The sequence below is a fragment of the Hypanus sabinus genome, chromosome 7 (assembly GCF_030144855.1).
Source record: "Hypanus sabinus isolate sHypSab1 chromosome 7, sHypSab1.hap1, whole genome shotgun sequence".
In the NCBI taxonomy this organism is placed as follows: Eukaryota; Metazoa; Chordata; class Chondrichthyes; order Myliobatiformes; family Dasyatidae; genus Hypanus; species Hypanus sabinus.
Genome location: NC_082712.1, coordinates 127718744 through 127740121, shown reverse-complemented (window position 1 = coordinate 127740121; position 21378 = coordinate 127718744). Strand labels below are relative to the sequence as shown.

General features: G+C 42.6%; 1 protein-coding gene across 4 annotated transcripts in view; it reads right to left on the bottom strand.

Moving 5' to 3' along the window:
* The window catches only part of LOC132397167 (oxysterol-binding protein-related protein 5-like), a 168418-nt gene extending 147694 nt beyond the window's left edge, over positions 1–20724 (bottom strand). The window contains exon 1 of one of the 4 annotated variants that reach the window (XM_059975563.1): positions 20577–20724. Coding sequence is in view for 1 of the 4 variants with exons in the window: in XM_059975561.1 (XP_059831544.1) it covers positions 8891–8911 (21 nt within the window). In the remaining 3 variants the exon portion in view is untranslated. Of the gene's footprint in view, positions 1–3688; positions 3842–8411; positions 8836–8890; positions 9423–20576 lie in introns of those variants that run through there. The other 3 variants (XM_059975561.1, XM_059975562.1, XM_059975564.1) reach the window with 3 other exon arrangements.
* Between the last annotated feature and the right edge of the window lie 654 nt (positions 20725–21378).

Below are 21378 nucleotides of genomic sequence, written 5' to 3'. Positions count from 1 at the left end.
TGGTCCAGGTGACTTACCCACTTTAAGACCTTTCAGTTTGCCTAGCATGTTTTTTTTGTAATAGCAATGGCATTCACTCCTGCTCCCTGACACTCATGGACTTCTAGCACACTACTTCACTTACATTTTTTAATGTCCCCATTACTACCTCACCAGCTTCATTTTACAGTGGTCCAATATCAACTCTCACCTCCCTTTTATTCTTTAACTGAAAAAACTTTTTTAGTTACCTGTTGTTGGATTTTAAAATCTTCCCAATCATCCAACTTCCCACTCACTTTTGTTATCTTATAAGCTTTTTCCTTGGCTTTTATGCAGTCATTAACTTCCCGTGTCAGCCACGGTTGAGTAGCCCTGCCACTTAAGAATTACTTCTTCAGTAGGACATATCTATCCTGCGCCTTGTGAACTATTCCTAGAAACTTCAGCCTCCTCTGTTCTGTCGTCATCCCGCCAGTAACACCCTCCAATCTACCTGGATTAGCTCCTCTCTCATGGCTCTGTAATTCCCTTTATGCCATTGCGATACTGATACATCTGACTTGTGCTTCTCCCTCTCCAATTGCAGTACAAATTCAATCATATTATGATCACTGACTCCTAAGGGTTTCTTTACATTAAGTTCCCTAATAAGATCTCGGTTATTACACAACACCCGACCTAAGATAGCCTTTCCCTGAGTAGGCTCAAGCACAAGCTGCTCTAAAAAGCCATCTCTTGCGATCTGACACCAACCTGATTTTCCCAATCCCCTTGCATATGAAAGTCCCCCATTACAATTGTGACATTACCCTTATTTCATGCATTTTCCAGCTATCTTTGCAATCTCAACCTCACATTTTGACTACTATACGACTCTTATTATGGTTTTTTCACCCTTGCAATTTCTTTACTCCACCCACAAAGATTTGACATTCTCTGATCCCATGTCACCTTTCTTAAGATGTAATTCCATCTCTTACCAACAGAACCATACCACCGCCTACGCATTCCTGCCTGTCTTTTTGATACAAAATATATCCTTTGATGTTAAACTCCCAACTATGACCTTCTTTCTGGAGGAAAAAGTTTTATCTTGAAAACTTACAATCTATTCACAATCGTAAAGATAAGAACGCATTTCTTAACTCAATTGATGTACAAGTTAAAAATTGCTCAATTACTCAGTCTTTCTTACATGCTTAATCAAACCATGCATCAAAGCATCCATGCCTGGGTTGAGTGTCGAGCTAGCAACTCGACCTCACAAAAAAAACCTGGAGAGGGATGGGCTCCGCCAGGTTTCAGATGCCCGAGACACGCTGTACGATGAGCAATCACCAAAAAGATCGGTGCAAAAAGCTTGTCATGACGGTGTCCTGATTACTCCACCAGGAGTTAAGGGCATACACACACACAAAAACCAAAACATACAATGCCTTCTCCATCCACCATGTACTCTTCCTATGTCTTTATCGTATCCATTAAGCTGTTATTATATAGAAAATGCAATGGCATCCTCCTGAACATGTACAGATGCTTGAAGAGGAGGCACACTTGAAGTCATCTCCCTGACTGGCAAAATAAATTTCAAAATATGATTTAAATTATTTCCTTAATCACAAGTAACGGTCAATTTTGAATAAAGTGCATCCATTTGTCATCTGTAATGACTTTGTCTTGTCCAAAACACTGTATAGAATGCTTTTCTACACACAAAGTGAATATCTGGCATGGATTATCTGCTTTTCTCAGCCCAGAATTTAACTCATTGCTCTTGGGACAATGCAGCGAAGACAAGCTCTTCAGGCCACAACATTGTGCTGGACAAATTAAATTAGTAACCAAATGGCCAACTAAACTAATCTCTTCTTCCCACACAATGCCCATATCCTTCCATCCCCTCACATTCACGCGCCTATCTAAACATCTCTTAAAAATCCCTAATGAGCACTCGTGTTCCCATTCCTGAGCACTGGCGTTCCCATGCTAGGCTGCAATACAACCAGTTAAGATACCACTCACCTTGCATTACAGAACTCTCTCCAAAAATTTTGTGACATGCTTAATCTACACAAACTCCTAAGGAAGTAGAGGCATTGTCGTATATTTTTTTAAAAGAGGACAGTTACATGCTGGTTGCAGGACATTTCCACTGATAGGCTGATGGAAAGGAATTTACAGTCGCTGACCCTAAACTCACAGCCCTGCCTGAAGAGTGACCTGGATCCAATGAAGTGGCATCTGCTGTTGATCAGTTGTGATAGAAGGCAAATTGGAGCAGACCCAGGTCACTCTTTAGGCATGGCTGTGTGCCTAGCCCTCCGCTCAACTCACTTTTGGTGGTGACACAATTGCTGTCGGTTGAGTCAAAAGTGGTGACAAACCAGCATATATAAGAGAGACTGAAAATCTGACAACAACAACAACAACAACAACAATCTCTCACTCTAAGTCAGCAAAATCATAGAGCTGATTATTAACTACAAGAGTAAGAAGCTGGAGGTCCACGAGCCAGTCGTCATTAGGGGAGTAGAGGTGGAGAAGGTCTGTAGTTTAAAATTCCTTGGCATCAACATGTCAGACAATCTGTCCTGAGACAAGCATATATGTCATCACAAAGAAGGAGCAACAATGCCTCTTCTTTCTCAGAAGCTTGCGTAGGTTTGGAGTATCACTAAAAACTTTGTCAGTCGTTTTTTGTTTATGCAACACACACAAAATGCTGGAGGAACTCAGCAGGCCAGGCAACACCTATGGAAAAGAATACAGCTGACGTTTTGGGTCGAGACCCTTTATCAATGGGCGATGAGGTTTGATCCCCAGATAAAGTGGCATCTGGAAAAAATTGCCAAGTAAGTCTGACACATAGAACCATAGGGCACAGGAACAAGCCCTTTGGCCCATAGTACTGTGCCAAACTAATTAAACCTAGTAAACAAATGCCTAAATAAACTAATCCCTTCTGCCTGCACAATGTCCATATCCTTCTATTTCCTGCTCATTCCTCTGCCCATCCAAGAACCTCTTGGACAGCTCTATCATATTTGTCTCCAACACTTCAGACAATGCATCCTAGGCCCTCACCACTTTCTGTGTAAAATAAAAAGACTTGCCCTACACATTTTCTTAACCTAACCCCCTCTCAAATGCACATCCTCTGGTATTAGACACTTCAACCGTGGGATAAAGGTACAGTCCACTCTATACCTATTATAAATTTCTATTGGATCTCCCTTCATCCTCTCTGCTCCAGAGAAAAACAACCCAAGTTTGACCAACCTCTCCTATAGAACTTTCCCTCCAATCCAGTCAGCATCCCAGTAGATGCATACATACTCATCTCTATAATACACACACACGCTACTTCATTAGATACACCTGCATAACTGCACATTAATGCAACTAATCTCATCATGTGGCAGCAATTCAATGCATAAAAGCATGCAGGCATGGTGAAGAGGTTCAGCTGTTGTTCAGTACAAAGGGGAAGAAATATGATTTAAATGACTTTGACGATGGAACGACTGCTGGTGGCAAATGGGGTGGTTTCAGTATCTCAGAAACTGATCTCCTCTGATTTTCATGTACAACAGTCTCTAGAGTTTGAAACAAAAAAAAATCCAGTACAAGGTGTCAGTAATTCAAGTAACCAAGTGTCAAACAGTGGTGTGCATAAGAGCATCTCTGAAAGCATGGTACTTCTAACCTTGAAGTGGATGGGCTGCAGCAGAAGACCATGAACGCACACTCAGTGGCCATTTTGTTAGGTACAGAAGGTACATATTGCAAAGGTCTCACTACATATCCAGTAGAACTCCACTAGTCAGAGACCTCCAGCCAGAATAAGCCCGAGAAAGGACACCACCACAGGAAATTCCGGTCGATCCTTCAGCAATGAAAAACAACAAAATATGCTACAAGTTACAAAGTTGCAAATTAAGTTTTAAATATTTTTAAGCTGGATGGTTGGAGACCAACAAAAACGTCACTTTCAGCTTTAGTTATTTCAAGGTTTTAGTGTACTTTTGGTTCCTTTAACTCCCAAATAAAACAAAAATGTTAGTAAGCACAAATCTTAAATGACAAAATCCCTCTGATAACAATCAACTGTCCTTCGGTGTCAGGTTCTTCTTCTGAGGCCGGATGAGACCAGATTGAGCTCATTTTAAGGACTTGCTCGTGAATTATAATAATTTTGTGCAAATATTACAGGGAACTCTGCACACTGAACAAAAAGAACAATATTTGGGAGAAGTGGGTAGAAAGATGTTCTAGCAATTTACTTCTGATTAGCTCATGATTAGAATGTGATTTTACACAAAAAAAAACAATGTCAGACATAGTTTCTTGTAATGCATTGGAGAAAAGCCCTTCCCACCTCTGGCAGTGAGAGGCTAAACTGAAAAGTAGTTTGCTTCCAAACACTAAATAACCATACCACCCCTCTTAGACATGTGCTGCGTGCAGACACTATTTCACTGGTTGATTGAACTACAGACATTTGGATATAATAAACAACATCACTCCAGAGGCTGGGGTGAAGTTATCCACCCACACAACTTTACAAAAAGCTTAAAATTTTACACAAGAACACACAAAATAGGAGCAGGAGTAGGCCACCTGGCTTGTCACTCCTGCTCCACCATTCAATAAGATCATGGCTAATCTGGCCATGGACTCATCATTTTAACCCATTCTATAATGTTTACACCGGACTGGGCAGGTTTGGTAGATTTCCTCTTCCGAATTATATCAGTGAACCAGATGGGAATTTAAAGACAATCATAACTACTAACTACAAGCAATGTTTAATTCTGCAGCTGTCTAATGGAATTTGAACTTGGGTGCCCTGGGAGACTGCCTTGTTATTCTGTTAAAAGCCCAGTAGTTTAAGTGTCCCACCACCACCAAAACCCTGTGGCGGGTTCCCTTTCCTAAAATGAATAAATATTAATTTACTCCTTTTAATTCATATGCCATCTGAGGAAATAAAACCCAACCTGATGTGCAAACTCAGTCCCCAGTTTTAACACTGGCAATATTCAATGTAGGATCCAACAAGAGGGAGATTCGTTTAATACCTAAACATCAGAACTGTATTAGCCATAGCTCATAACCTCCCAGTCATAAAGATGTGGATTAAATTTCAGATCCAAAGATGTAGGCTAACACTTTATTGCAGTACTGAGGACAACAGCGCAGCCAGAGGTGCGGCCTTCTGCAGAGGTTATTATACCGAGGTCATAAACTTTCACAGGCGAGTGTAAAAATTTTCACCCCAAAATATTTTTTTTAAACAGAAGAGCAATGAAGTTATTGCTGGTAAGAGCGCTGGAAATACTCAAGCAGCATCCAAAGAAAGGTCAGTGATTCGAAACATGAGCCATTATTCCCACCACAGATGCCAGCTGACTTAGTATTTCTAAAGGAAACGCTACTCGCTTCCACGGATGCTGCCCGACCTGCTGAGTTCCTCTAGTGTGTTTGTACATGTTGATCTGACCACAGCATCTGCAGTGTACTTTGTGTTTAATATTTCTAAAACTTGCTGTTTTTATTTCAGGCTCTCCAAATTCTGCACATTTCGCCTCTGCAGTTAGCTCTGGAAACCTGGCCAATGTTTATCAACATCACTTCAACACACTATTCAGCCAAATGCTGCTGACGAAAATTTGCTTCATTTCACCATAAAAGCTTCAAAAGTACTTCAGTATTTGCAAAGCACTACTACCTATGGAATGGAAGCTCAAGGTTTAATTTTCAAACATTAATAGCACTATTTGAATTAGCATCCCCTATATTTTTAGTTCAGACTTTGGCAATATCAAACTAGTAAATACCACAATGGTTGAGGTGCCACAGTGACCAAAGCTTCAAAACAAATCTAGTCCTGTTATTTACCAGACTGAACATTTCCGCACCTACAGTAACCTGCCCATTGTGGATCTGAAACCTCCAGAGAGGGTGAATGCTCACTACAAGAAGGGAATTAGGAAACCCAGGGAGGGGCCATGGAAAGTCCTTGGTGAGTCATCTGGAACAAGAGGATAACTCGGGAGAGGGCAGGACCACTCAAGAATAAAGAGGAGAATATTCGGTCGTATGCGGAGGACATCAGCATGGTCCTTAATGACTACATCACATCAGTCATTACCAAGGAGAAAGGCATGGAGGATAGGGAGATCAATGCATTTTGAAGTAAAGCAGCAGGTCTCTTAAAAAGCATTGAGGTGGAATAGTCCCCTGAGCCTGATAGGATGTACCTCAGTTTATTGAGAGCGACAGGTGAAGAGATAGCTGGGACCTTAACCAATATCTTTGTGTCCTCTCTAGCCACAGGAAAGATCTCAGAGGACTGGCAATTTCCATTGTTCAAGAAGGAACCAGGGATAGCCCTGGAAACTATAGACAGTGAGGCTCACACCAGTGGTAGGGAAGTTACTGGAGAGAATTCTTCGGAATAGGATTATGAACATTCAGAAAACCGTGGCCTAATTAGGGAGAGCCAGCATGGCTTTCAACAGGGCAAGTGGTGCCTTACTAACTTCATTGAGTTTTTTGACGAAGTGATGAGGGTGATTGATGAAGACACGGCCGTGGATGTTGTCTACATGGATTTTAGTAAGGCTTCAGGGTCCCTCATGGCGGCTCATCCAGAAGATTATGATACATAGGATCAATGGTGAATTGGCCTTTTGGAATCAGAACTGGCTTGGCCGTAGGACAGAGGGTGGTGGTTGAAGGGACTTATTCTAGCTGGATGTCTGTGATTAGTGGTGTTCCACAGGGATCTGTACTCAGACTGCCACTGTTTGCGATGTATATAATGACCTTAATGAAAATATAGATGGATGGATTAGTAAGTCTGCAGATGATACAAAGATGGGTGGTGTTGTGGATGATGTAGATGATTGGCAAAGAACACAGTGGCATATAGGTTGAGTTGGCATATAGCTTGGTTACAGATATTGGCAGAGAAATGGCAGATAGAGTTTAACATGGCTAAATATGAAGTGTGGCACCATGGTAGGTCAAATGAAGAGAGACAGTACACTGTTAAACGCAAGACCCTTTACAGTGTTGATGAGTAGAGATATATTGAGGTCCAGACTCATTGCTCCCTGGAAGTGGCTGCAGGGATTGACAGGATGGTTAACAAGGTGGTTGGTATGCTTGGCTTTATGAGTCAAGGCAGTGAGTTCAAAAGTCAGGAAGTAATATTGCAGCTTTATTAGACTCTAGTTAGGCCGCATCTGCAGTAGGTATTGCATACAATTCCGGTCACTCCATTACAGGAAGGACGTTGAGGCTTTGGAGAGGGTACAGAAGAAGAGGTTTACCAGGATGCTGCCTGGATCGGCGAGCTTGTGCCATAACAAGACGCTGGACAAACTTGGACTTGTTTTCTCTGGAGAAGCAGAGGCTGAGGGAAGATATGATAGTTTAGAAGATTACAAGAGGTATCAAGAGAGTAGACAGACAGTACCTTTCCGCCCCTCCCCCATTGAAATGTCTAATACCACAGGGCATGGATTTAAGATGAGAGGGGGTAATCTTGAAGGGGATGTGAGAGGCAAGTATTTTATGTAGAGTAATGGATACCTGAAATACACTGCCTCGGTGGTGTTAGAGTCAGATACATTAAGGACTTTTAAGAGACGTTTATAGGCACATAGATGTGAGTGAAATGGAGGAACATGGACATTATGTAGGCAGAAGAGATTAATTTGCCGTTTGATTACTGATTTATTTGGCTCAGTACAACATTGTGGGCCGAAGGGTCGGTTCCTGTACTGTACTGATCTATGTTCTATGTAACAAGTGGATGACGCTCCGGACACTGTCCAAGGACGGTGGTGATGTTATTATCGGCAGTGAGCACCATCCCCGTTCCCAATAACCTAGTCACGGCACCCAGCCCTGAAACTGCAAGAACCGCACTCACTCCGTCCTGGCTCTGCAAAGTCCCCCTTGGCGGGGTAGTGGGGAGGGGGATGAGCAACGACGGGAGACCGTACCTTCTACTCTTTCCACAGTCACTAAGTATTGGAATAACATGCCCGGGAGAAATGGGCACCGCGAACCAGCTCCCAGCCATTTCTAAGGACTGACCGCTTCACCCATCCAACACCATTGCTCATCGCTGGCTCCACAACGTACATCAAAACCAAAATATCATTTCGATTCAAATAATTTGCCAATGCTTTTTTAAAAAAAAACAATGTCGTGTGACCGGTTATCACGGTTAACAAGAGGACAATTCAGCTGATCTCTCCCGGTGGTTGTTCAGCCCGTTCACACTGGACAACCCCGGACTCCCGGGCTGAAATCTGAACGGGATGGGAGGATCAGGAGACGGCGCCCACTGTGGAAACATCACGGGGCGTTGGAGCAACGCCACCAGCCCTGCCCCCGTACAAAAGTCAAACCTGACATCCAGATGCTGACGCCTGCCACTGACTTGGGCTGGGTGAATCCGACGAGTGCCAACTTCTGCTGCTGGGGACTGCAGTGTGCGTGCAGACACTCGCTCGGCAGAAGTTCAACGGAGCAGGGTTACACGCCAACGGAGCCTGGCCGTGAATGAACTATTGTTTCTAGCTGCTGTCCATGACACAGTGGGGAATCTTTTCACAGCCCCGCCGTTGATCGCGGAGCTGGCTAGTGGTCTTTGTTCACAATACAGATGTACACGTCTTCCGGACACTCATTGCACTAGATAAAACGGTTTGCATGGAGAAAGGGGGGCATAAATCTACACCTAGCCCAGCATCACTTTCCAAGGCATGCTTTTTAAGACGAGCGAGAAATAGCTGTGCACATCCCCAGCTCCGTGGAAGATGCTGACTGCTCAGAAAGGAATGAGAATAGGTGTTTCCCCGTCCCTACGTGACCAGACACAGCTTACCTCTTGCAACATGGAAGGCATCTCACAGTTCAACGTGCAGCGCTGCAGCCGGTCGCAAACTGCTTTAAATCCCAGTTCTTTTAAGATGACCCTTGGATACCGGGAAGTCCCAAGAGATCCGTTTCACGGATGGTTCAACAGTCATGTTGTCGGTCAAAAGTCAATGGGGTGGGGGGGGGGGGCGTGGGTGCACTTCGGCAGCTGCTGGGGGAACGTCTCAGCCTCCTCGGAAAGGGTGGTTAGAAAACCCCTCCCCCTCACTCTCCACTATATCCTTTCCTCCTTCACTGTTGCTGCCGGAACGTCCTCTGCTCTTTCTGTCGCTAGACAAATGGAGCGAAAGAAAAAGGCCGAAAACTGGGGTGCAGCTCGCTGGGGAAATAGTTTGCTTGGAAGAGATTAAGAGCACAAGCTTCCCACAAGTATTAGCATCTCGCAGCCTTACAGCTGTCTGCGAGCCTGTGGCAGGAAATACCACAGAACAGCCAGAACTGGGAGCAATCGAAATGTATTGACAAAACGTGGTGAGGATTTTAATTTCACGGATTGGGTCATCGCCGTGCCAGTATTAGGAACCACACAGCTGTTATTTATAGTCAGTCACACATGTCAATTGCATAAGTAGGAGCATATATATGAAAATTAACAAATCAAGCGAAAAGCAAAATAATATTGCAAATAACCCAGGGAGTAGAAAGTACGTTTTCAGCTTGCTTAGGTATTGTTACAAATCCAAACGCGGCAGTGAGGAGCATTGATTACAAATCCACAACTTGGTAACACACATCTGGGTTGAGGAGGCTGTACCCAAGAACCTATGAGAAGCCTTAATCATAACCATCTTCTCAAAAGGAGAGCAAATCCAACTGTGGTAAATTCGGAGGGATGCCCATGCTGTTTAACGCGGGGAAAGTTTTCGCCGGGTTCCTCGTCAACCTCCTCTTGCCAGTGGAGGAAGAGCTGCTCCCCAAATCGTGGGGATTCTGTGCGTCCAGAGTCACGATAACAAAAATATTCTCTGCGCGACGGCTCCCAGAAAAATGAAGGAAGCATTGGCAGCTACTCCCTACTGCCCCTGAGCCTTCAGATGCCAGAATCAAGAATTAAATCCAAAATATTGGGTGAATCGTGAGGGTCAAGCACCATCTGTGGAGGCTGTTCCAAAGTCACTAGTATTTTAGAAGATTACCTGTGCCTTTCATTCCATCAGCTGGAAATAACTTTGGAATGTCCTTCTCAAATTAAGTTGCCAACAGAAATTTGCTTTCATCTTACACTTGCTCCACAACAACATGCCAGGCTATGATATTAACCAGTGGGTCAGGAACAGACCCACTCTCAGCGCAGACCTTGTCAAACAAGGCTGCAACATTCCCACAATACTTCTCTTCACCTTTGGTTGCAAAATGTTCACAGTGGAAGCAAGCCCTCCTCAATCCTGAGGGACTGTTGAGGAAGAAATGGTCAAAGATGAGGTGCATGAAGATGAAAAAGAATAGCATCTTGAACCATCTTGCCAGCACCATGCCTGACACTGGCACTGTGAGGGACGATCAAGTGAAAAAGTCCTATGTTCAAGGGAGATATATCAGGCCCTGGTGAGCTGCCATCTTACATGAGGGAGAGGGAATCAACTGCTGGGCCTCACTGCAATAGGTCTGTGTATCCACTGACAACACAGATGAAGACTGGAATTGGGATACTTATATTGCCAAGACTTTGGAATCTGTCAGGCCAGAAGCAGTAGAGTGAAGGTTTCCTATTCTCACTGGAGGCTGTGTGCAGCCTGGGAACCACAGCACATCTCTACCGGTGATGGGGGCAGTCCTGTCGGTGACGGTGATGGCTGTGGTGGAGGCACAGATGCTGTCCATTCTGTCACCATGAGAGCTTTGGCTCCTTCCATTTCCTCACATGTCCCTGGACCGTGCAGGTCAGTAGGTTAATTCACCACTGAAAGTTACCCTCCTGGGTGCAGATCATGGCAGGGAAATCAGGGTGGAGTTGGTGGGCTGGTGTGAGAGGTTACAGGGCAAGGGGATTGTTTTGAGATCCAGCATTTACTCAAAGAGCTGAATGGCCTCTCTCTGTTGTAAGAACATATTAGAAATGAAATGAAGTCTGCAAGGAACAGCGAAGTGTCCCCATGGAGACACCCGCTATCCTCACTGAACAGGAATGTGGCATGTGACTGGAGGCTGTGCTCACTGAACAGAACACTGTAACATTTGAGTACTTCACAGTTCTCTGGGAAACGAGGCATGCTGCCCATGGGTAGTTAGCTGTTCCATACATCAGCAGCTTTGGGTGGGGAATGTGGCCCATGGGAATTCACCTATCTTCTCCTGCAGGAACTTCTGCATCCCTACCGTCCCCATTTCATACCCCTGAGCGGATAATGCTGGGACTGGACTCCAAAGACAAAGGATCCATGAGTTGCCTCATCTCTGTTTTGGGGGATTGAAACAATGTTGGAATGCTTTATGTGCCAGCAGATCATTGGATCATTGATTGCCCTATCCCCTTACAAATCAGCAGGTTTAGGAAACTGATGTGCTTGTTTCACAGCTGCCGTCCTGGACTGGTCCATGAATGACCAGGGTCACAGGCTGAAGCTGGGCATTCTCCTCTTCCTGTGGATCATCCAGTCAATATATATGCGTCAGTAAGAGCCTCTCCAGGAACCAGACTGCAGCTGAAAAACTGACTATGCAGCATAGTACTAAAACATTGAAACCCAACTATATGATTGTGAAACAGGAAAAGCAATGGGATACTAAAGTTCAGCCATAAATGCTATGAATTTTGTAATTTTTTACTATTTGATGTTATGAACTACTCTGAAATGTTCAAATCTTTATTTAAAGCAAGGCTTCATCGTGCAGAGCTGAGAGACCCTAGTGTGACAGCTTGTGGTGTTGTTTTTGTCGCTGTTGTGACTCAGTTTGGGAGGTTACTAATGGAGTTGCCAATGGATGAACCATTGAATGAATGTGTCAGGAACTTGTCTAATTTTTTTTTAAACTTAAATTTTATTTGCACTACTTGAGGAGAGAAAATAATACAATGGCCTTTTCTGTGGTCCAATTTAACTCAGCAGAGGGTCCCATAATCCTTGAATTAACACCATATGTCTCTCTGTGTTTTATATTGTGGCAGAAGGCTATATTAAACAGGCGTACACCACAATGTGGCAGCACAAAGATGCAGAAAACTATTCATAAGGAAGTATCCAGATACAAACAGTAAATAATTATCCTGATCAAACTTGGAGTTGGACCTTTCAAGCAAATATTTGAGTAATTCCTAGATTACCTGTCAGGAGGATTTCACCAGAATAAGGATAATCATCTATTCTATCATCTGTATATCCCTACTTTTTTGTCACCCTTTAGTAACAAAATCATTCTTATACAGGAGGACAGCTAGTCTATTTTTGTCAGTATTTTATTCTCAAACCTTTCTCATAAAATATTGCTGAACAGAAATAAAGACCAGAGGTTTTGGGTTTTTGTTTTGCCCTCTCTCCATTCTGGATTTGCTACAGCTAATTTTTAGAAATCTCAGTGCCCTTTTTGTTGTGGTCAGAAAAGCAAACTGTTGTAGCTCCATTCAGATGGTGAAGAAAGAAGGTATATAACCCTTTTTTGTGTGTGTGTGTGGGAGGTTTATATTGATATTGAATTCAAAAGATTCACAACTCTTTATGTGAAGAAATTCCTTCTCATTTGCATCTTGAATGATGACTGCCTTACTTTGAGACTGTGACCCCTGGTTCACGACAGTGCATTGAGACAAACCGACTCACTACTAACTACAGTATGCCTTCATAACCAAGGAAAGATATACTTCCTTTGGAGCTAATTTGGGGTAGAATTGGTAGATAAATTCCTGGGATGAATGAGTGACTGAAAAAGCAATATTGAGGAAAATAAACTAATGATTAATTTTAGGCTCATTAAGACAGTATGGGAGATTGGATGTTTGTAAAAGAGATTGGCAGAAGAGATGCTTGGGGACCATTTTCTAGCTGGAGAATTGAGATCTACGGTCAATCTAAAAGAATCATGTGATTATTTGGAACAGAAATGAGGAGATATTTCTTCCTCAGAACAATTACTGAAGCAACTGAAACTTTGGCACTCTCCTCCCCAAAGGTCTGTAGATGCCCGTCCATTGATTGAGATCATTAGAAACTAATAGACTCAAGACTTGACATGGAAAAGATAGAAGTCTGTCACAATCTTATTGGATAGTCTATTCTTTCTTTTATCTTCCTACAGTTAGGTTCTCACATCTTTAGGATTGTGTTGCTTTGATCTGCACAATAGCAGCTTCATCATTATTGTCTGTTCGGTTTGTCCTATCTCTAAAGTCGAACATTTCTGATTTTCTCTTTTTAAACTTTCTTGATAGATCAGTCATTTATGGGTTTGCAAAGTATCATCCTGTAAACTAAACTAAAGTTTGGTTTGAACTTACTTGCTATCAATTGTTTTCCTCCAAGAGGACCGCAACCTGGCTGTGATTTGGAGGCTTAATGACCTGGAGAGCTTTGTTGACTGGAGTCAGGGTCTTATCGTTTGGCTCGTGGTAGGGTCACCCATGCCCAGCAGATCAAAGGGTAAATACCAGACTAAGAGTTGTACACTGGTCCTCCTGGTTCGGAGGGTTCAGCTCAGGGCTAACAACCTCCACTGGTAAAACAAAATTGAACAGAAACAGCAATGAAGAATCCTTCTACATCAGTGCACAGTGGTATTCCTGAGTCTCCACCCAGGACTTGCATGACTGACAGTGATGAAAAACGAGCTACTGACACGGTGGAGAAAGCCCAGAACATTGTCAGAGATAGAGAACCTCCATTGCTGCCCTAAATACCAGTGGCGAAACGGGGAGAAGAGAGCAATTGTTTTTTCAATACACCTCTGTTACTTCTTGTATAAAATATGAAACTTTATTGAACTGATTCACTCATGTCAAGTAGTGAATACAGAACAGATATGAATTTTTAGGTATAAAGCTGAAGAGTTGTGCTATAAAACTGTCTGTAACCAAACCATTCTAGTGAAGTTATACCATTAGCATCTAACCTATGACATTGAAGACTGTCTGGAAACGTGTTACTTATAAAAGCACCACAAGTCCAATCCCATTAGATCATAAGACACAGGAGCAGAATTAGGCCATTAGGCCCATCAAATCTGCTGTGCAATTTAATCTCAATCAATAAAGTTTCAGAATAAATAAATTCAATGAAATAAATTACAGACATTTATAATCATTCAGCAGTTGTATAGTAAGATAATTTTCAAGCTCTGTCACAAAAATCCCTCAGCTATCAGAGAGGTGTCTAACTGGCACTCCTTCACCATTGGTAAGAGCTTAACTTTCCCCTTTCCATCCTTGTGAGTTTTGGCCTCTTTTTCACATTTTGCTATAAGCGCAACTTCAGTGTTTTGTGAATATCCAAGTCCACTTAATGTCCGAGACCATGAGTTGTAATCCAGTGTACTGATTATCTTACAAACAAGAGAAAATCTGCAGATGCAGGACTGGTTTTGGCCCAAAACATCAACTGTACTCTTTTCCATAGATGCTGCCTGGCCTGCTGAGTTCCTCCAGCATTTTGTGTGTGTTACTGATTAACTTAACAGTTTGCAAAGATAATGAAGAAGCTTAACTCATAATGCTGTGTATTTAATATTTCAGTAGTGCATGAGTAGCATTGAAAATATGTTGTTGATTAAGCATTCTTGTTTGTTTAAATAATTCATTATGGGTCATATGTAAAACTAAGAGAATTGTATACATTATGACGCTACTACATGATGCCTGCATGGCTCACTTAAAGTAAACACAAAGGTAGACTCACATTTCAGAATCTCATGTCTTTCTTTGAAATAGTTTTATGTTTTGAATTTACAAAACATAACACGTGAGCTGGCAAGTGCATCATAGGAATCCCATCTTGATAAATATTTCTTGAAAACAATTCAGGTATTGACATTGATTTCTATCCCAGCTGCTGTTTTCATTCTCAACAGCACTCAATCCTGTCCAGAAAACAAAATTCCAATGTGAAAAGTTAGTGGGAAACAGTGTCCAGTGAGTTTAAACAAACCATTGGCTTAAACAAAGAGTCAGGGATTTAAAAGAAATAACTGAACGTTATTTCTGGTCAGTAATTTAAAATATTGGTATTTTAATTATTTTCTTTCTCTATTAATTGTGTGAATGTAATAAATGGAGGTATAGCAGATTACCCCAGACCCATGGAACATACAGTGTTATCTAATGGAGAAAGATTGCAAAAGAGTGAAGTGAGAGGGGTCTCGGTGTACATTTGTATCAACCACAAAATATTAGTAAGTAGGTAGTTGGCAAGGCAAATAACTTATTAGCTTTTACTGCAAGAGGCTTTGAATTTAGAAATAGGAACATATAGTTATTATTATACAGGCTACTGGTAAGGCCATACCTGAAATACTCTGTACAACTTCTGTCCCCATGTTTTAGAAAGGATTGGACACAAGTCAAAAGAATTTCATCAGGTCAATTCCTGGGTTGAGATTATTGTCCCGTCATGAATTGCTAAAGAAATTAGTTGTCAATTCATTGAAGTTTAGACGAACGAAGGGTGATCGTTTTGAAAAACATATGATCTTCAGGGGGCATGACAAAGCCAATATTGAGAAATTTTCACCAGTGGTAAAATCATTAAGGAGCCTCACCACCATGCTCACTTCTCTTTATTACCACTGGGAAGGAGGTACAGAAGCCTGAAGTCCCATAGTTAGCTATTTAGGAACAGCTTCTTCCCCTTTTCCATCAGATTTCTATAAACCCATGAGCATTACTTCTCAATTCCTCTTTAGCAACGTTTATTATGTTAACTAAAAGTAATTTCTATGCTGCCACAAAGCAATGAATTTCATGATAATAAATCTGATCCTGATTCTGAATCCTGAACATGGGGACTTAGTTATAAGATTAGAGGTCAGTCTTTTAAAACCGAGGTGTGAAGGAACCCCTCTTCTCAGAGAGTGCTGAATCTGTGGAATCAGGAGCTGATAGATTTTACATTGCTGAAGGTATATAAAGATTAAGTAGATACCTCTACAATACTATAAAGCTGTGTATTAGTTCCTAATAGTTATCAATGAATGAATTTATCCAGCGTACACTGCCATGTTCTTTTGATTAACTGTAAATAAACAAAATTAGCACAAGACACCAAATGCAGATAACAGACTGCCTTCATACAATGTTTTGACAGTTGCATTCTCCAAATCTTCCTTTTCATTGTACCAAGATGATTGTTGATGCCTTCAAATTCTTCTAATTTCCTAACTCATTGAAGTAGTGAAATCATTTCATTTTCATGCCCAACTGTTTCTGGCATCTCCGAGCCTGAATGCTTGAAACCACAGCGAGTCTTACTGCTTATTTCTCACCAACTATCAGTAATAAAAAATCACTGCTTTTTGAACACAAACACACACAACTGATGATAGTTAAAAGCTATTTGCTCTAAGTACGGTGTAGAATGCCCACACAAATGCGCACGACTGATGCTAGTTAGAACTGTTTGGCAACAGTCAGCTGTCCCAACTCAGTGGCATAATGTCCCAAATAAGCAAAGGGAATCCTGACTATTTTCTTAATTAGTTTTTGTTCTTAAAGAGTTTTCCAAATAAGCAGCTGCCCTGATTAACTGATGGCCTAATTAACTGGAATCCACTGTAATATTGAGAACATGAGTTGCAGAGTCCCTGAAAGTGAGTCCATTGGTTGTGGGGCCTGATGACTGTAGGGTGATAACTGTTCCTGACCCTGGTGGTACGGGACCTAAGGCTCCGGTACCTCCTGCTCAATGGCAGGGTTTTGCCTGTGAAGGACTGGGCTGAATCCATCATTCTCAGTATACTTTTCCATTCCTGAGCACTGCTGTTTCCATACCAGGCCATAATGCAACCCACCGCGCACCTAAAGAAGTTTGTCAAAGTTTTAGATGACAGGGTAAGTTTGTGCAAACTTCTAAGAAAATGGAAGTGCTGTTGGGCTTTTTTTGTACTGGCACCAATAGGCTGGTCCCAGAGAATTTAAAGTTACAAACCCTGTGCAACTCTGATCATCTAATGAGGACCGGTTCTCCCTCCTGTAGTCAATAATCAATTCTTTGGTTTTTCTGAAGTTGAATGAGAGCTTGTGGCACCACTTAACCCAATTTTAAATCTCCCTCCTATATGCTGATTTGTCACCATGTTTGATACACCCAACTACAGTGGCATCATCAGCAAACTTACACATGGTAGTGTGGTACTAAGCCACACAATTATAACAACACAAAAAGTGTTGTCAACTGGAGAAGTTTAAGTTCTTGGATTTGTGCTTCAGCGACAGCTGATGTCACTGTCCATGAGAAAAGAGCATTCTGGAAAGTGGTCACCCCAGCTCAAGGGAGTGCAGGCAGTGAGGCAACTCTCAGACAGATAAAGGAAGGTGGTTTAGAAAGCCCTTGAGGTCATAGACCATAAGATATAAAAGCAGAATTAGGCTTTTCAGCCATCAAGTCTGCTCTACCATTCTACCATGGTTGCTTTATTATCTCACTCAACACCATTCACCGCCTTGTAACCTTTGACACCTTTACTAATCAAGGATGTATCAATCTCTGCTTTAAATATACCCAATGACTTGTCTCCACAGCCACCGGTGTACAGGTAGCTGTAGTACAGGCCTAGAGCCATCAAATGCTCCTCATACATAAACCCTTCCTAGGATTATTCTCGCGATCCTCCTCTGGACCCTTTCCAAATCTAGAATATCCCTTCTTGGATATAGGACCCAAAATTGCTCACATTACTCCAAGTGTCGTCTGAAAAATGACTTATAAACCCTCAGCATTACATCCTTGCTTTTATATTCTAGTCCTCTTGAAATGAATGCTAACATTGCACTCACCAATGACTCAACCTGCGGGTTAACATTTGGGGGATCCTGCACTAGGACTCCCAAGTCCCTTTGTAGCTCTGCTTTCTGAATTTGGCCCCCATTTAGAAAGTAGTCTACCCCTTTTCCCTTCTACCAAAGTTCTATGGTAGCGTAGCATTCAGCACAATACCAATACAGCTCAGGGCACTGGAGTTCAGAATTCAATTCCAGCATCTTCTGTAAGAAGTTCGTATGTCCTTCCTGTGAGTCTGTTGTTTTCCTTAGGGTGCTCCAGCTTTCTGCCACAGTCCAAAGCCGTACCCATTAGCAGGTTAATTGGTCATTGTAAATTGTACTGTGCTTAGGCCAGGGTTAAATAGGTGAGTTGCTGGATGGTACAGCTCGTTGGGCTGGAAGGGCCCGTTCTGCACTGTATCTCTAAATAAAATAAAACAAATTGAATATAATAAATAAAGTGCATGAACTCATACCTTAACCTCTCGCTTCAGCGGTCTGAGGTACCCACACTCTTCGACAGTATGAGTACCCACAGTCTGAGGTACCCACACTCTTCAGTAGCCTGAGTACCCTCCTGCTTCAACAGTCTGAGGTACCCACACTCTTCGACAGTCTGAGGTACCCACACTCTTCGACAGTCTGAGGTACCCACACTCTTCGACAGTCTGAGGTACCCACACTCTTCGACAGTCTGAGGTGCCCACACTCTTCGACAGTCTGAGGTGCCCACACTCTTCGACAGTATGAGTACCCACACTCTTAGACAGTCTGAGGTACCCACACTCTTAGACAGTCTGAGGTACCCACACTCTTCGACAGTCTGAGTACCCACAGTCTGAGGTACCCACACTCTTCGACAGTCTGAGGTGCTTAACTGCTTTAAGCAGGCTTCAATTATACCTGTGCCTAACCTGCCTCAATAACTATCATCCACTAGCACTTACATCCACAGTGATGAAGTGTTTTGGTGACGAAATGTATCAACTCCTGCCTGAGAAGTGACTTGGATCCACTCTAATATGCTGACCAGGGCAACAGGTACACAACAGATGCCGATCCCATGAGCTCTTTACTCAGTATTGGAACATCTGGGCAGCAAAGGTCAGTATGCTCTTCATCAACTATACAGTAGCTGAGCATTCAATACCATCATCTCCTGAATACTAATCAATAAGCTCCAAGACCTTGGCCTTAATACCTCCCTGTGCAATTAGATTTTCAATTTCCTCCTTGCAGACCCCAGTCATTTTGTCTTGGCAACAACATTTCCTCCGTGATCTCAATCAGCACAGGTGCATCACATGACTGTTTGCTTAGCCCCCTGCTCTATTTGCTGCACACTTGTGACTGCTTGGCTAAGTGTAGGTCCAATGCCATATGCAAGCTTGCTGACGACAATACAGTACTCAAAGGTAGTGATGAATCAGCATATAGGAAGGAAATTGATAATCTGGCTGAGTGATGCCATAGCAACAACTTCTTATTCAATGTCAGCAAGATCAAGGAGCTGATTATATACTTCAGGAGGAGGAAACCAGGGCTCCATGAGCCAGTCCTCAGCGGAGGATCAGAGATAGAGAAGGTCAGCAACTTTAAATTCCTTGGCATTATCATTTCAGAGAACCTTTTCTGGGCCCAGCATGTATGTGAAATTACAAAGAAAGCAACGGCAGCACCCTTACTTCCTTAAGAGTTTGCAGAGATTCAGAATGACATCTAAAACTTTGACAAACTTCCATAGATAATGGCCCGGTGCATCACGGGTAAAGCCCTCCCGACCATGGTTGTCACATGAAAACATCATCCATCATCAGGGACCACCACACCCCTCCACTTCCCCACCCAGGATATGCTCTCTTCTTGATGTTGCCATTAGCGAGAAAGTTCAGGGGCCTTAGGGCTCACACCACCAGGCTCAGGAACCGTTATTACCCTTCAACTATCGGGCTCTTGAACCAAAGGGGAAAACTCTCAACTTCATTGAAGTGTTTCCACAACCTGTGAACTCAGCTTCAAGGACTCTTCATCTCATGTTCTCGATTTTTATTGCTTGTTTGTTTATTATTATTATTTCTTTCTTATGTATTTGCATAATTTGTTGCCTTATGTACACTGTTGAACGCCCAATTTGGTGCAGTCTTTCATTGCTCCTGTTATGGCTAGTATTCAAAGATTTCAGTTACATTTAATGTCAGAGAAATGTATACAATATACATCCTGCAATGCTTTTTCTTCACAACCATCTATGAAGAACAGAGGAGTGCCCCCAAAGAATGAATGACAGTTAAATGTTAGAACCCCAAAATACCCCCCCCCCCTAAGTTCCCCTCCCTCCCATGTGTAAGTGGCAGCAAAGCAATTATTTCCCTCCCCCATCAGCAAAAAAATGCATTGGCACCCACCACCTAGCACTCAAGCGTGAGCAAAGCAACAGCAAAGATACAGGCTTGCAGTATCCCAAAGACTGCACGTTCACCTGGTATTTGGCATACCACAGTATCTTTCTCTCTCTCTCTCTCTCTCTCTCTCTCTCCCCCTAATAAGGGAGAAAGAGGTGCCCCTGTTTCACAGCGAGAGGGGAGACATAACAAACAGCTCACTGGATTACAATGTTAAAAGCCCGTTGCGTCATTTTTTCTGAGTTTTGTGCCCAAAGATCTCGGGACTCGGGGCACACAGCCTTAGCTCTACCATCTTTCACGACACACCAATCTCCTGCCCGGACACTGACCTCTGAACACCCCGTCACCAGAGCGACAATATTTCGGACCTCCGAAGGCGAGAGAAGCTCTTAGGCCGTGCCGATAACGGCCAGTCATGAAACCCCGAGAGCACGTCCCATTCCCGCAAAGAACCGTAGTCAGCATGTAACTCCAGGTCAGAATATTCAAAAGAACCCTGAAAGGGAAAAATAAAGATATTAAAGATGGAAGTAGAGCTGTTTCCGAAGATGTAAGCAAGGGAGTCACCGTTAGGCGCCATTGATTCTCCTAAGCTCCTCCTTCTAAAATTCTAGATGGATTTATTGAGTACACCCACAAGAAAATGAATCTCAGGGTTGTATATGGTGATATATATGTACTTTGATAATAAACTTACTTACTTAGCTTTGAACTTCCCAACAATGTATTCCATCTGCCTCTTCTTTGCTAATTCTCCTAATCTGTCCAAGTCCTTTTCCAGACTTTGTATTTCCCGAACATTACCTGCCCTTCCGCATATTTTTGAATCGTTTGCAAACTTGTCCACAAATACATCACTTCCATTATCCAGATCATTGATAAATAACATGAAAAGGAGCAGTCCCAACACTAACCCTTGTAGGATACCACTAGTTACCGGCAGCCAATCAGAAAAAGCCTCTTTTTTTCCCCCCACTCTTTGCCTTTTGCTCTCAGATCATCATGAGGTTCTCAGTACTAAAGGGAGCCCCTGAGAAGTGCAGCAAAAAACAAGACTACAATGCTATGGGTTGCTCCACTGTGCAAGGAGGCAGGCGAAAGGTCAAGCAAAGGACAGGTGCTTGGGGTTCT